The sequence below is a fragment of the Oncorhynchus nerka genome, linkage group LG22 (assembly GCF_034236695.1).
Source record: "Oncorhynchus nerka isolate Pitt River linkage group LG22, Oner_Uvic_2.0, whole genome shotgun sequence".
Taxonomy (NCBI): Eukaryota; Metazoa; Chordata; class Actinopteri; order Salmoniformes; family Salmonidae; genus Oncorhynchus; species Oncorhynchus nerka.
Window position 1 is genome coordinate 97334990 of NC_088417.1, and position 15090 is coordinate 97350079.

The 15090-nt window shown below is 46.4% G+C and overlaps 1 protein-coding gene across 1 annotated transcript in view; it reads left to right on the forward strand.

Annotated features, from left to right (window-relative positions):
• Nucleotides 1-12486, forward strand: part of LOC115104839 (phospholipid-transporting ATPase IC-like) — a 71091-nt gene extending 58605 nt beyond the window's left edge. The window contains exons 22-28 of the mRNA XM_065007636.1: nucleotides 654-942; nucleotides 2603-2826; nucleotides 4005-4088; nucleotides 5111-5356; nucleotides 5509-5647; nucleotides 7227-7357; nucleotides 9308-12486. Coding sequence (XP_064863708.1) covers nucleotides 654-942; nucleotides 2603-2826; nucleotides 4005-4088; nucleotides 5111-5356; nucleotides 5509-5647; nucleotides 7227-7357; nucleotides 9308-9532 — 1338 coding nt within the window. The 3' untranslated portion in view covers nucleotides 9533-12486. The remainder of the gene's footprint in view (nucleotides 1-653; nucleotides 943-2602; nucleotides 2827-4004; nucleotides 4089-5110; nucleotides 5357-5508; nucleotides 5648-7226; nucleotides 7358-9307) is intronic.
• Nucleotides 12487-15090: the final 2604 nt, after the last annotated feature.

A 15090-nucleotide genomic window follows, 5' to 3' on the forward strand; every position in this document is an offset into this window, starting at 1 on the left:
TCTCCGTGTCTGTCTGTCTGTCTGTCTCTCTCCGTGTCTGTCTGTCTGTCTGTCTCTCTCCGTGTCTGTCTGTCTGTCTGTCTCTCTCCGTGTCTGTCTGTCTGTCTGTCTCTCTCCGTGTCTGTCTGTCTGTCTGTCTGTCTCTCTCCGTGTCTGTCTGTCTGTCTCTCTCCGTGTCTGTCTGTCTGTCTGTCTGTCTCTCTCCGTGTCTGTCTGTCTCTCTCCGTGTCTGTCTGTCTGTCTGTCTCTCTCCGTGTCTGTCTGTCTGTCTCTCTCCGTGTCTGTCTGTCTGTCTCTCTCCCTGTCTGTCTGTCTGTCTGTCTGTCTCTCTCCGTGTCTGTCTGTCTGTCTGTCTCTCTCCGTGTCTGTCTCTCTCCCTGTCTGTCTGTCTGTCTGTCTCGTGTCTCTCTGTCTCTCTCCGTGTCTGTCTGTCTGTCTGTCTGTCTCTCTCTGTCTCTCGTCTCTCTCTCCGTGTCTGTCTGTCTGTCTCTCTCCCTGTCTGTCTGTCTGTCTGTCTGTCTCTCTCCGTGTCTGTCTGTCTGTCTGTCTCTCTCCGTGTCTGTCTCTCTCCGTGTCTGTCTGTCTCTCTCCGTGTCTGTCTGTCTCTCTCCGTGTCTGTCTGTCTCTCTCCGTGTCTGTCTGTCTGTCTGCAGAACGAGATCTTATACGAGAAGAAAAAGAAGCGTCGCCGTCTTCGACTGAAGCGTCTCGGTAAGAGACCCGCCTCCGCCACGCCCCAGGATGCCGCCCAGCCAATCGACGACTGGGAGAAGGAGACTCGTCAGGTGGACTTTGTGAACATGGCGTGCGAGTGCGAGGCGGTCATCTGCTGTCGTGTCACGCCAAAACAAAAGGCCAACGTGGTCAGCCTGGTGAAGAAGTACAAGAAGGCTGTCACGCTGTCCATCGGAGACGGAGCCAACGACGTCAACATGATCAAGAGTACGCGAGGAGATTCATTCATTTACTCTTTAAGTTATTCATTATTTATTAGTCATTGTTAAAGTTAGAATCTTTAATTGAAAAAATAAGTGGCGGCCTCCCGGGTGGCGCAGTGGTTAAGGGTGCTGTACTGCAGCGCCAGCTGTGCCATCAGAGTCCCTGGGTTCGCGCCCAGGCTCTGTCGTAACCGGCCGCGACCGGGAGGTCCGTGGGGCGACGCACAATTGGCCTAGCGTCGTCCGGGTTAGGGAGGGCTTGGTCGGTAGGGATGTCCTTGTCTCATCGCGCACCAGCGACTCCTGTGGCGGGCCGGGCGCAGTGCGCGCTAGCCAAGGTTGCCAGGTGCACGGTGTTGGCTTCCGGGTTGGATGCGCGCTGCGTTAAGAAGCAGTGCGGCTTGGTTGGGTTGTGTATCGGAGGACACGACTTTCAACCTTCGTCTCTCCCGAGCCCGTACGGGAGTTGTAGCGATGAGACAAGATAGTAGCTACTACAACAATTGGACACCACGAAATTGGGGAGAAAAAGGGGTCAAATTCAACAACAACAAAAAATACAAAAAAATAGACCGCTCTGGATGCAATAACTGACCGTCCATTATATAAAAATGATAGTTTTAACCATGCTATGCGGCTATACTGTGTTTTTGTTTTTACATTGTTAAAAAAAATATTGGCGTGAAACAAGCTTCTTCTCTGGGTTCTGATGGGGTACGACAGTTGAACTGAGCCCATGAAGCATTAATACGTTTATATTCTTCAGGAATCAATGGATATACAGGATATCATTAATTTGATGTAGCAACTAAAGATTACAGAAATGTATTAAATTAATATTGATTGCTATTATACTCTTGACCCCGTTTACTTCAAACTAAATGTATACTAATGTGGTGTTTGAGATCAAGATTGTTTGATATCGATTCTGCTCCTTGCCCAGCTCAAAAGGATCCCCTACAGTACACCATTACTGACTACTTCTTTCTCCCCATATAGTTCCATCTGTACTTCTCCCTGTCTCGCTCCATCTGTACTTCTCCCCATATAGCTCCATCTGTACTTCTCCCTGTCTCGCTCCATCTGTACTTCTCCCTGTCTCTCTCCATCTATACTTCTCCCTGTCTCTCTCCATCTGTACTTCTCCCTGTCTCTCTCCATCTGTACTTCTCCCTGTCTCTCTCCATCTGTACTTCTCCCTGTCTCTCTCCATCTGTACTTGTCCCTGTCTCTCTCCATCTGTACTTCTCCCTGTCTCTCTCCATCTGTACTTCTCCCTGTCTCTCTCCATCTGTACTTCTCCCTGTCTCGCTCCATCTGTACTTCTCCCTGTCTCGCTCCATCTGTACTTCTCCCTGTCTCGCTCCATCTGTACTTCTCCCTGTCTCGCTCCATCTGTACTTCTCCCTGTCTCTCTCCATCTGTACTTCTCCCTGTCTCTCATTCAATTACATTTAAATTCAATAGACTTTTATTGACATGGGCAAGTTAAATCACTTACATTGTCCAAGTACATAACAACAATGGTGGGACTAACAGTAATAATAATAGTTGCAATGATTTTTTTTCTCTCTCCAGCTGCAGACATCGGTGTGGGTATATCATATTCTCTGTTTTTGTCCCCCCCGTCCCTCCCCCCCACCCACCTCTCTCTCTCTCTCCAGCTGCAGACATCGGTGTGGGTATATCTGGACAGGAGGGCATGCAGGCGGTGATGTCCAGTGACTATGCCTTCGCTCAGTTCCGGTACCTGGAGCGTCTCCTGCTGGTCCACGGTCGCTGGTCCTACATCCGCATGTGCAAGTTCCTCCGCTTCTTCTTCTTCAAGAACTTTGCCTTCACCCTGGTCCACTTCTGGTACTCCTTCTTCAATGGGTTCTCAGCTCAGGTGAGGGAATGTTCTAGACGTAGGGTGTGTACCGAACGGCAACTTATTTACTATATCAGGGCTGCCAAACCTTGTTCCTGGGGATCTACCCTCCTGTAGGTTTTCACTCCAACCCCAGTTGTAACTAACCTGATTTAGCTTAGCAACCAGCTCATTCATTATAATCAGGTATGTTAGATTAGGGTTGAACTGAAAACCTGCAGGACTGTAGGTCTCCAGGAATGGAGTTGGACAGCCCTGCACTACTTAGTGAGCATAAGGCGTGCGGAGCGCAGGGCGCACGGCGTGGGGAGCGGAGGACGCACGGCGCGGGGAGCGGAGGGCGCACGGCGTGGGGAGCGCAGGGCGCACGGCGTGGGGAGCGGAGGACGCACGGCGTGGGGAGCGGAGGACGCACGGCGTGGGGAGCGGAGGGCGCACGGCGTGGGGAGCGGAGGGCGCACGGCGTGGGGAGCGGAGGGCGCACGGCGTGGGGAGCGGAGGGCGCACGGCGTGGGGAGCGGAGGACGCACGGCGTGGGGAGCGGAGGGCGCACGGCGTGGGGAGCGCAGGGCGCACGGCGTGGGGAGCGGAGGACGCACGGCGTGGGGAGCGGAGGACGCACGGCGTGGGGAGCGGAGGGCGCACGGCGTGGGGAGCGGAGGGCGCACGGCGTGGGAGCGGAGGCGCACGGCGTGGGAGCGGAGGGCGCACGGCGTGGGAGCGGAGGGCGCACGGCGTGGGGAGCGGAGGGCGCACGGCGTGGAGGGCGGAGGGCGCACGGCGTGGAGGGCGGGGAGCGGAGGGCGTGGGGAGCGGAGTGCGCACGGCGTGGGGAGCGGAGGGCCCACGCCGTGGGGAGCGGAGGGCGTGGGGAGCGGAGGGCGCACGGCTATGTATAGGGAGTACCAGTACTGAGTCGATCTGCAAGGGGTACAAGGTATTTGAAGTAGCTATGTACATATAGGTAGAGGTACGGGGACTAGGCAGCAGGATGGGATAACAGACAGGAGCAGTCACGCTCTCTCTCATATATTCATTGACCCCTTATCTAGACTGACTTTTAAAAAAAACAATTACTTTAGTAACTTTCCGTAACATCTACTATGGTAAAGAGGATTTATCCTAAATGTGTACATGTATGACAGAAGAATGAATGATGATATTATTTTATTTATGACTTTTTGTTCCCACTCCAGGTTGCCTATGAAGACTGGTTCATTACTTTATACAACGTGATGTACAGCTCCCTTCCCGTCCTGTTGGTTGGCTTATTGGATCAGGTAAGCTTTAAATATGACACACGGACAATGGTTGAACATCCGAAACATTTGTCTTGGCGTTATCACCTCTTGTTGAAATTAATATATTAGCTTAAAAGAAAACGTTGAAAATCTCCTACTTGAATTTATGTTCTTTACATGTTTTTAAATGATGAACATTTTAATCAAAATCCTTTTGTATTTTCATCACTCAATGACTCATATGATCTGAAGGAGACGATGTTTAGCTAATACTGAGTTAAGGTGGGCCTTTACGCTTCAGCAAACAAAGGCAAGGAGGGTTGCTGCTCAACAACGATGACAAAAATCATGAGGCTACCAAGGAAAACGTCCAAAAGGACTCATTCTAAAAGGACTCATTCTAAAAGGACTCATTCTAAAAGGACTCATTCTAAAAGGACTCATTCTAAAAGGACTCATTCTAAAAGGACTCATTCTAGGTAGAAAGGAGTTGGAACGTACAACAACAAAAGGCAGAGATTTGATTTAATTTTTTTGCTCAGTTTAATCCGTTGTTCTTGAAGATGAGAACAGGTGACTGACGTTTCGAAGTCAAGCTGACGTCTCCTTCAGCCCTGTGTAGGATCTTCTGAAATTTAAATGGGGACCTCTGAGACAATATATAATCTGAGTATCAAACAATATACTTTAATTTTTTTTTATTCAAATGGTTATAGAATACAACCGATTTAGTGTCAACTAAGAACGTCTTACACTATTCAAATACGGGACCTAAAATTGAGTTATTATGAACACACAGGGTTAACTGTGCCACCTAATAATCCCCAGTTTACAATTGGCTCATTCATCCCCCTCCTCTCCCCTGTAACTATTCCCCAGGTCGTTGTTGTAAATGAGAATGTGTTCTCAGTCTATTTAGCTGGTAAAATAAGGGGGGGGGGACTAAGGAGTATAATTTTTCCAAGTGGGGTCCCCTCCAAGTGTCAATGTGGGGTTGAGTGCAGTAGAAGTTTGGGAACCCCTGAGCTAATATGTCATTTCTGTTTCCTGTTTCCTCGAAGGACGTGAATGACAAACTGAGTAGAAAGTTCCCCAAGTTATACCTCCCTGGTCAGCAGGGGGCGCTGTTCAACTACAAGAACTTCTTCATCAGTCTGTTCCACGGCATCTTCACCTCTCTGGTGATCTTCTTCATCCCGTACGGGGCGTTCCTCCAGACCATGGGGCAGAATGGAGAGGCACCGTCAGACTACCAGTCCCTGGCTGTGGTCATGGCTTCCTCTCTCATCTTCACAGTCAACATGCAGGTAGCTGGAGAATGATTGTTTGATTGATTGGTTAGATTGGGTGCTGTTCTTTTTTAAAATAAAACTGTTCAGCTCGAATGCCAAGACTGATGAGGTAATTTTATAGCTGTTAGCAAGTGATGTGTTTTCCTGTCTGTTCTGTCCTCTCCCAGATCTCTCTGGAGACGTCATACTGGACCTTTGTGAACTGCTTCGCCGTCCTTTGCAGTATAGCCATATACTTCGGCATCATGTTCGATATCCACAGTGCAGGAATCCACGTCATCTTCCCATCAACCTTCACTTTCACCGGTGAGTTCTGCGTAATAGCTGCGGTGTATTCATCAGTAGCCCACCGTAGTGAAATCTTTAAACCTAACTTTATGGTCTACCAGCCACTGTGGCAGATAGAGGAAAAAAATATACTAGCCACTCAGAAGTCTTACTAGCCAATACATTTATTTGCCATATTAACACCAAAGACCACCAAAATGGAGTTTGGAGTTCCCCAGTTTTTTTTCCTTCAGGTTTTCACTCTCAAAATCACACTTAAAAAAACACAAAAACGTGTATGTTCTAATCCATAACATAGCTTAAATCACATCAGGAGACCACTTTTGAGGTCTGGGGGAGACCTCTTAAATAAATATTGGAGGGTATAGTTACCCAGTTTTTAAGTTTAAAATGCGCACCTGCCTGAGCATCAGCAGAGTTTGCAAAACAAAAGACCACAGGGTTGAATACAAATCATCATGATATCACATTCTGCCAGGTAAAAGCCTACTTTGCAGTTAGCATTTAATTTAGACTGTTGGGATGGGAAAGCCTTTTATGACCGTTCCAGCACCGCTAACTGGCTACACAAAGTGGTACCCAGGGATTCCCGTGCTGTGACATCTACAAAATAAGTTGCAAAAAAAATACAAATCACTGATGCATTATTTTAATATTCTTTTACATGTTGGCTTCCGATTGAGAGAATCATCTACACTTTAATTTGTCTCTACTTGGAAACAACTGCACAGAGAAGCCTATCATCACCACTGTTATTATCTGGGTGACTGTTCTCCTGGTTACACTGGTGCTCCCAAAACAAAATGGCTGACGATGATAATCAAATCAAATTGTATTTGTCACATACACATGGTTAGCAGATGTTAATGCGAGTGTAGCGAAATGCTTGTGCTTCTAGTTCCGACAATGCAGTAATAACCAACGAGTAATCTAACCTAACAATTCCACAACTACTACCTTATACACACAAGTGTAAAGGGATAAAGAATATGTACATAAAGATATATGAATGAGTGATGGTACAGAACGGCATAGGCAAGATGCAGTAGATGGTATCGAGTGCAGTATATACATATGAGATGAGTATGTAAACAAGGTGGCATAGTTAAAGTGGCTAGTGATACATGTATTACATAAAGATGCAGTAGATGATATAGAGTACAGTATATATGTATACATATGAGATGAATAATGTAGGGTAAGTAACATTATATAAGGTAGCATTGTTTAAAGTGGCTAGTGATATATTTTACATCATTTCCCATCAATTCCCATTATTAAAGTGGCTGGAGTTGAGTCAGTGTGTTGACAGCAGCCACTCAATGTTAGTGATGGCTGTTTAACAGTCTGATGGCCTTGAGATAGAAGCTGTTTTTCAGTCTCTCTGTCTCTGCTTTGATGCACCTGTACTGACCTCGCCTTCTGGATGATAGCGGGGTGAACAGGCAGTGGCTCGGGTGGTTGTTGTCCTTGATGATCTTTATGGCCTTCCTGTGACATCGGATGGTGTAGGTGTCCTGGAGGGCAGGTAGTTTGCCCCCGGTGATGCGTTGTGCAATTATTGATGTTTTGTTTTGTTTTTTCCCATGTGTATTAGGAGTGGCCTCTAACGCGCTCAGACAGCCCTATCTGTGGCTGACCATCATCCTGACTGTGGGGATCACCCTGCTTCCTGTCATCTGCATCCAGTTCCTCTACAAAACCATATGGCCGTCCGTTGGAGACAATGTAAGACCTGCTGTACTACAGGAAGAAAAATACTTGATTTATAATCTGTATCATCTTTGGGATGATATGTCCATTGATATGTCCATTGATATGTCCATTGATATGTCCATTGATATGTCCATTGATAGGTCCATTGATAGGTCCAGTGATAGGTCCAGTGATAGGTCCAGTGATAGGTCCAGTGATAGGTCCAGTGATAGGTCCAGTGATAGGTCCAGTGATAGGTCCAGTGATGGGTCCAGTGATGGGTCCAGTGATGGGTCCAGTGATAGGTCCAGTGATAGGTCCAGTGATAGGTCCAGTGATAGGTCCATTGATAGGTCCAGTGATAGGTCCATTGATAGGTCCATTGGCCAAACCCATTTGGCCGTCCGTTGGAGGAGACACAAGGCCTAGCTACTACAAATCCAAAAAAAAGGACTCTACTCGTTGATATCTGTAACTTTATGGCATCACATTACATTTACATTTACATTTAAGTCATTTAGCAGACGCTCTTATCCAGAGCGACTTACAAATTGGTGCATTCACCTTATGACATCCAGTGGAACAGTAGTGCATCTAAATATTTTAAGGGGGGGGAGGGTGAGAGGGATTACTTCATCCTATCCTAGGTATTCCTTAAAGAGGTGGGGTTTCAGGTGTCTCCGGAAGGTGGTGATTGACTCCGCTGTCCTGGCGTCGTGAGGGAGTTTGTTCCACCATTGGGGGGCCAGAGCAGCGAACAGTTTTGACTGGGCTGAGCGGGAACTGTACTTCCTCAGTGGTAGGGAGGCGAGCAGGCCAGAGGTGGATGAACGCAGTGCCCTTGTTTGGGTGTAGGGCCTGATCAGAGCCTGGAGGTACTGAGGTGCCGTTCCCCTCACAGCTCCGTAGGCAAGCACCATGGTCTTGTAGCGGATGCGAGCTTCAACTGGAAGCCAGTGGAGAGAGCGGAGGAGCGGGGTGACGTGAGAGAACTTGGGAAGGTTGAACACCAGACGGGCTGCGGCGTTCTGGATGAGTTGTAGGGGTTTAATGGCACAGGCAGGGAGCCCAGCCAACAGCGAGTTGCAGTAATCCAGACGGGAGATGACAAGTGCCTGGATTAGGACCTGCGCCGCTTCCTGTGTGAGGCAGGGTCGTACTCTGCGGATGTTGTAGAGCATGAACCTACAGGAACGGGCCACCGCCTTGATGTTAGTTGAGAACGACAGGGTGTTGTCCAGGATCACGCCAAGGTTCTTAGCGCTCTGGGAGGAGGACACAATGGAGTTGTCAACCGTGATGGCGAGATCATGGAACGGGCAGTCCTTCCCCGGGAGGAAGAGCAGCTCCGTCTTGCCGAGGTTCAGCTTGAGGTGGTGATCCGTCATCCACACTGATATGTCTGCCAGACATGCAGAGATGCGATTCGCCACCTGGTCATCAGAAGGGGGAAAGGAGAAGATTAATTGTGTGTCGTCTGCATAGCAATGATAGGAGAGACCATGTGAGGTTATGACAGAGCCAAGTGACTTGGTGTATAGCGAGAATAGGAGAGGGCCTAGAACAGAGCCCTGGGGGACACCAGTGGTGAGAGCACGTGGTGTGGAGACGGATTCTCGCCACGCCACCTGGTAGGAGCGACCTGTCAGGTAGGACGCAATCCAAGCGTGGGCCGCGCCGGAGATGCCCAACTCGGAGAGGGTGGAGAGGAGGATCTGATGGTTCACAGTATCGAAGGCAGCCGATAGGTCTAGAAGGATGAGAGCACATGACGTTGATATGTCCGTGATACCTACGATGGGTTCACAGCCACTGCAATGTTGTGAGAGATTTTATAGCAGAGCTCAATGTATTAAAACGGAGCACAAAAATCTGACAAACTACATTCCAAGTTTGAAGTGCTCTTGAATGAAAGCCATCACACGCGTCCATATTTTTTAAACTTGTTTATAAATGCTAATGTATCATTTGTTTCTCCCGCAGGTCCAGAGGAACAGGAAGAAGTATGAGATGGAGGAGGTAGAGGAGGAGAAATCCACTCCCTTCCAGCGAGGAAGACGCTCCCGCCGCTCAGCTTACGCCTTCTCTCACTCCAGAGGCTACGCCGACCTCATCGCGTCCGGCCGCAGCATCCGAAGACGACCTGCTACAGCACGCCCCAACCCCAGGGACAGCATCCGAGAGATCCCCCAGGCCGAGAACATATGAGGTGGTGGTGGTTGGGGGCTCACCTCACCACACCAGGGCCTGGTCCTAGATCTGTTTGTGCTGTCTTACAACTCCTGTGGTAAATGTCAGTTTCTGACCATAGGCGTTGTCAAGACGACACAAACAGATCTGTGACCAGGCTAGCCTGTCATGCCTATGCTTTTAGGAGGTTGATGAAGCTGAGACCATATTTGAGGTCTCCCCGGCATGATCTTACTAAACAAAAGACCCTTCCACCCAAAAGCTTACTGAAGCCCTTTTGTATTGGGGATTTAATGTTTAAGGTTTTGTGTAACAGACAACGTTGTTTATCACAGAATGGCTCGTCATTACTGGGTACTCCAGATATACCTTGGCCCGTATTGATGAAGCCTTAGTTTGAGTACTGATCTAGGATCAGGTCCTACCCCATGTACATGTAATCTTGTAATTATCTAAAAGGGAATACTGTTCCTAGATCAGCATTTTGTGAATACGGGCCCAAGAGTTATCGGGTTGGCCTTGTTTAAACGGACTAAATTTAATATATTGTTAATATTATTGTTGGTTTGTATTTCACTGGATCAGTTGTGAAAATGTATACTTGCAGTCAGAAGGGTGTCATAATCATGATTTTATATTTAAATGTACAAGAATTTCAGCTTTATTTTCTGTTCAAAACGCTGGATCCTAGAAGTAAGGTATGTTTTCCACAGTTTATTTTATGGTGTCCTTCCTTATTGCTGTGAGCCATTTAACACTCTCTTTATGCACATGGATTCATTGTATACGTGCCAATAGAACCCTGCTGAACCAGTTGTATACATGCCAATAGAACCCTGCTGAACCAGTTGTTTACGGTGATCCAATAGAACCCTGCTGAACCAGTTGTATACGGTGATCCAATAGAACCCTGCTGAACCAGTTGTTTACGGTGATCTAATAGAACCCTGCTGAACCAGTTGTTTACGGTGATCTAATAGAACCCTGCTGAACCAGTTGTATACATGCCAATAGAACCCTGCTGAACCAGTTGTTTGCGGTGATCCAATAGAACCCTGCTGAACCAGTTGTATACAGTGATCCAATAGAACCCTGCTGAACCAGTTGTTTACGGTGATCTAATAGAACCCTGCTGAACCAGTTGTTTGCGGTGATCTAATAGAACCCTGCTGAACCAGTTGTTTACGGTGATTTAATAGAACCCTGCTGAACCAGTTGTTTACGGTGATCCAATAGAACCCTGCTGATCCAGTTGTATACATGCCAATAGAACCCTGCTGAACCAGTTGTTTACGGTGATCTAATAGAACCCTGCTGAACCAGTTGTTTACGGTGATCCAATAGAACCCTGCTGAACCAGTTGTTTACGGTGATCTAATAGAACCCTGCTGAACCAGTTGTTTACGGTGATCTAATAGAACCCTGCTGAACCAGTTGTTTGCGGTGATCTAATAGAACCCTGCTGAACCAGTTGTTTGCGGTGATCTAATAGAACCCTGCTGAACCAGTTGTTTACGGTGATCCAATAGAACCCTGCTGAACCAGTTGTATACATGCCAATAGAACCCTGCTGAACCAGTTGTTTACATGCCAATAGAACCCTGCTGAACCAGTTGTTTACGGTGATCCAATAGAACCCTGCTGAACCAGTTGTTTACGGTGATCCAATAGAACCCTGCTGAACCAGTTGTTTACGGTGATCCAATAGAACCCTGCTGAACCAGTTGTTTACGGTGATCCAATAGAACCCTGCTGAACCAGTTGTTTACGGTGATCCAATAGAACCCTGCTTGAACCAGTTGTTTACGGTGATCCAATAGAACCCTGCTGAACCAGTTGTTTACGGTGATCCAATAGAACCCTGCTTGAACCAGTTGTTTACGGTGATCCAATAGAACCCTGCTGAACCAGTTGTTTACGGTGATCCAATAGAACCCTGCTGAACCAGTTGTTTACGGTGATCCAATAGAACCCTGCTGAACCAGTTGTTTACGGTGATCCAATAGAACCCTGCTGAACCAGTTGTTTACGGTGATCCAATAGAACCCTGCTGAACCAGTTGTTTACGGTGATCCAATAGAACCCTGCTGAACCAGTTGTTTACGGTGATCCAATAGAACCCTGCTGAACCTCTGGACAAATTTAGTTTGACCGGTTTTTAGCTGAGCTTTTTTCCAGATCATAAACTGATGCAAATAGCTTCTTGCCATTCTTTAATGAATTGAGCTTTTATTATATATTATATATTATTACATTATAGATAACTGTTATTATAGTATCAACACTGTCCATCCTCTTTTATTTTTTTTGCTTATTTTTGTAACAGGATGGTTATTACTATGACTTTTGGTGTAAAATGGCAATGGTCTAAATATTTACTTGTGCCTCAAATGGCATTCTACTCCCTATTTAGTGCACTACTTTTAACCAAGGCCTATGGGGCTTCGGTCAAAAGTAGTGCACTACATAGGGAATAGGGTGCCATTTTGGTATTTAACCATTTGAAATGAAGTATGAATGGAATTGGCAATTTGCAATATTTGCTATGAAGGACCAACCTGCTCAGACGTTTCAATGAGTTTAATATTTTGACTTGGGCTTTGACTCAATCCACAAGGATGCAGTCTTTGGATTGAGTCTCAGCCATGGCTATTTTATTGGCCTAATGCATTATATCAGCCTTTTATCAATATGATCTCTGTCGAACAGTACTGTTTAATGTGTATAAATACTCTTTGTTCTGTTACACACTTCATCATGCTGTATAACAAATGGACTGTAATTGTATTTTAAAGGTTTGTGTATACATTTGCATTATACATTTGTATACACAAAACTGAACAATGGCCTTTAGTGGTCAACTGGGCCACTCTTAAAACTACATTTTTTTTTTTAAATTCTTGTTTTTAGTATATTAATGATATAAAGTACCTTGTAAAATGACTTTGAATAAAGACTGACTATACCGAGAAGCTGCATCATTATAGAAATTGTAAAGAGTTTTAAGAATCAGTTGTTTTGATGTATTCCCCCCCACTAGCAACCAAACATAACCAAATGTAATGAAATGGGGACAGGCGACACGGGCCTACGCAAATTTGTCCAACGTTTAGTTTGAAAATGTTTTCCGTTTTGAAGTAAAATTATTTCCGTTGCGAAACGTATTTGCAACTGTTTATCTAATTTAGTCAGATGCAAAAGGTTTTGCAACAGATTCCATTTACTCCAAACGTGAAACGTTATGCAACGAAACTAGAGTTTCTATTGGACCATTTCAGGTAGTTCCCTCCCTATTTCATTTGCTCCCATTTTTAGTTCCAAATGAAACGGGGAAGGACCTACTTGAATTTGTCCAACCGGAATTCTTGTTTTGCTCCGTTTGCTTCCATTTTGATTCTTAAACTTTCCGTAATGAATACGCCCCAGTTCTCCATGTTGTCTATAAGACAACCGTTTCATATGACAATGACATTATTGTTGCGTGTTAAGCTGTGTATGTAGGCTACTCCACCATGAACATACATTTTTGCTTGTTTGTATATGTCAGTAACTCCACCTGTGGGACTTGAAAACTATTACGGACTACTAAGGGATGCACTGCCGCAAGCTGCCCAGGGACACCAGCCTACCAGACAAGCTAAATGACTTCTATATGCTCGCTTCGAGGAAAGCAACACCGAAGCATGCATGAGAGCATCAGCTGTTCCGGACGACTGTGAGTAAAACCTTTAAACAGATTGATTACCAGGACGTGTACTCCAAGCATGCGCTGACCAACTGGCCCACTCCAATTTGCATACCGCCCCAACAGGTCCACAGTTGATGCAATCTTGATGCAATCTCTATTGCACTCCACACTGCCCTTTCCCACCTGGACTAAAGGAACACCTACATGAGAATGCTCTTTGACTGCAGCTCAGCGTTAAACACCATAGTGCCTGCAAAGCTCATCACTAAGTTAAGGACCCTGGGACTAAACACCTCCCCCTGCATCCACCCCCAGGTGGTAAGGGTAGGTAACAACACATTCGCCACGCTGATCGTCAACACGGGGGCCCCTCAGGGGTGCGTACTCAGTCCCCTCCTGTACTCCTTGTTCAGTCATGACTGCACGGCCAGGCACGACTCCAACACCATCATTAAGGTTGCCGACGACAACGATGATACAGCCTATATGGAGGAGGTCAGAGACGATAACCTCTCCCTTAATGTGATCAAGACAATGGGGATGGTTGTGGACTACAGAAAAAACATGTCCCCAGTTTCATCGACGGAGCTGTAGTTGAGCAGGTTGAGGGCTTCAAGTTCATTTGTGTCCACATCACCAACAAACTATCATGGTCCAAACACACCAAGACAGTTGTGAAGAGGGCACGACAACACCTATTACCCCTCAGGGGACAAATAAGATTTGGCATGGGTGCTCAGATATGCAAAAAGTTCTACAGCTGCACTGTTGAGAGCATCCTGAATGGACCTCAGATCCTCAAAAAGTTCTACTGCGGCACCGTTGAGAGCATCCTGAATGGTATCTCGCCTGGTACGGCAACTGCTCGGCATTCGACCACAAGGCAATACAGAAGGTTGTGCGAACGGCCCAGTACATCACCAGAGCCAAGCTTCCTGCCAACCAGGTCCTCTATACCAGGCGGTGTCAGAGGAAGGCCCTAAAAATTGCCACAGACTCCAGCCACCCCAGTCATAGACTGTTCTCTTTGCTACTGCACGGCAAGCGGTACCGGAGGACCAAGTCTAGGTCCAAGAGGTTTCTAAACAGCTTCTACCCCCAAGCCATAAGACTTTTGATCATCTCATCAAATGGCTACCCAGACTAATTTTTCTTAACTGCATTGTTGGTTAAGGTCTTGTAAGTAAGCGTTTCACTGTAAGGTTTACACCTGTTATATTCGGCGCGTGTGACACCGGCAGGCCCATTGTGCAGGCCTCACCTGTGTACATTCACTTGCCTCAACCAAGATGGCTGCCAGCGCGAGAGGGTAGTGTTTAATTAAGGCAGAAATATCGACTGACGGTAGTGGCATAAACTGTCGCGGAATCAGCTGACCACCAGAGTAATAAAAAAAGACAAATTTAAAATACTGGCGACCTAAACGGACAGAGAATTTCATCAAGGTTGCTAAGGAAAGGAAATTTTTATTTTATTTTTTATTTGACCTTTATTTAACTAGGCAAGTCAGTTAAGAACAAATTATTCTTTTCAATGACTGCCTAGGAACAGTGGGTTAACTGCTTGTTCAGGGGCAGAACGACAGATTTGTACCTTGTCAGCTCGGGATTTGAACTTGCAACCTTCCGGTTACTAGTCCAACGCTCTAACCACTAGGCTACCCTGTCACAGGTTAGTGTTTCGCTGTATCTGCGTAACTAAGATCGTTATAGCCATTATGTTAACCCGGAAACTGCGACATTACAATATTAAAGAACCTGCAATCTAGCTAACGTTAGCTATCATCTGTTAGCCATCAGTGCTAAATTGTGCAATACAATGACTAATGTAGCTGAACAACGTGTTATCGAACACACTCACAGCTATATATATTATCTTTAGCTACATA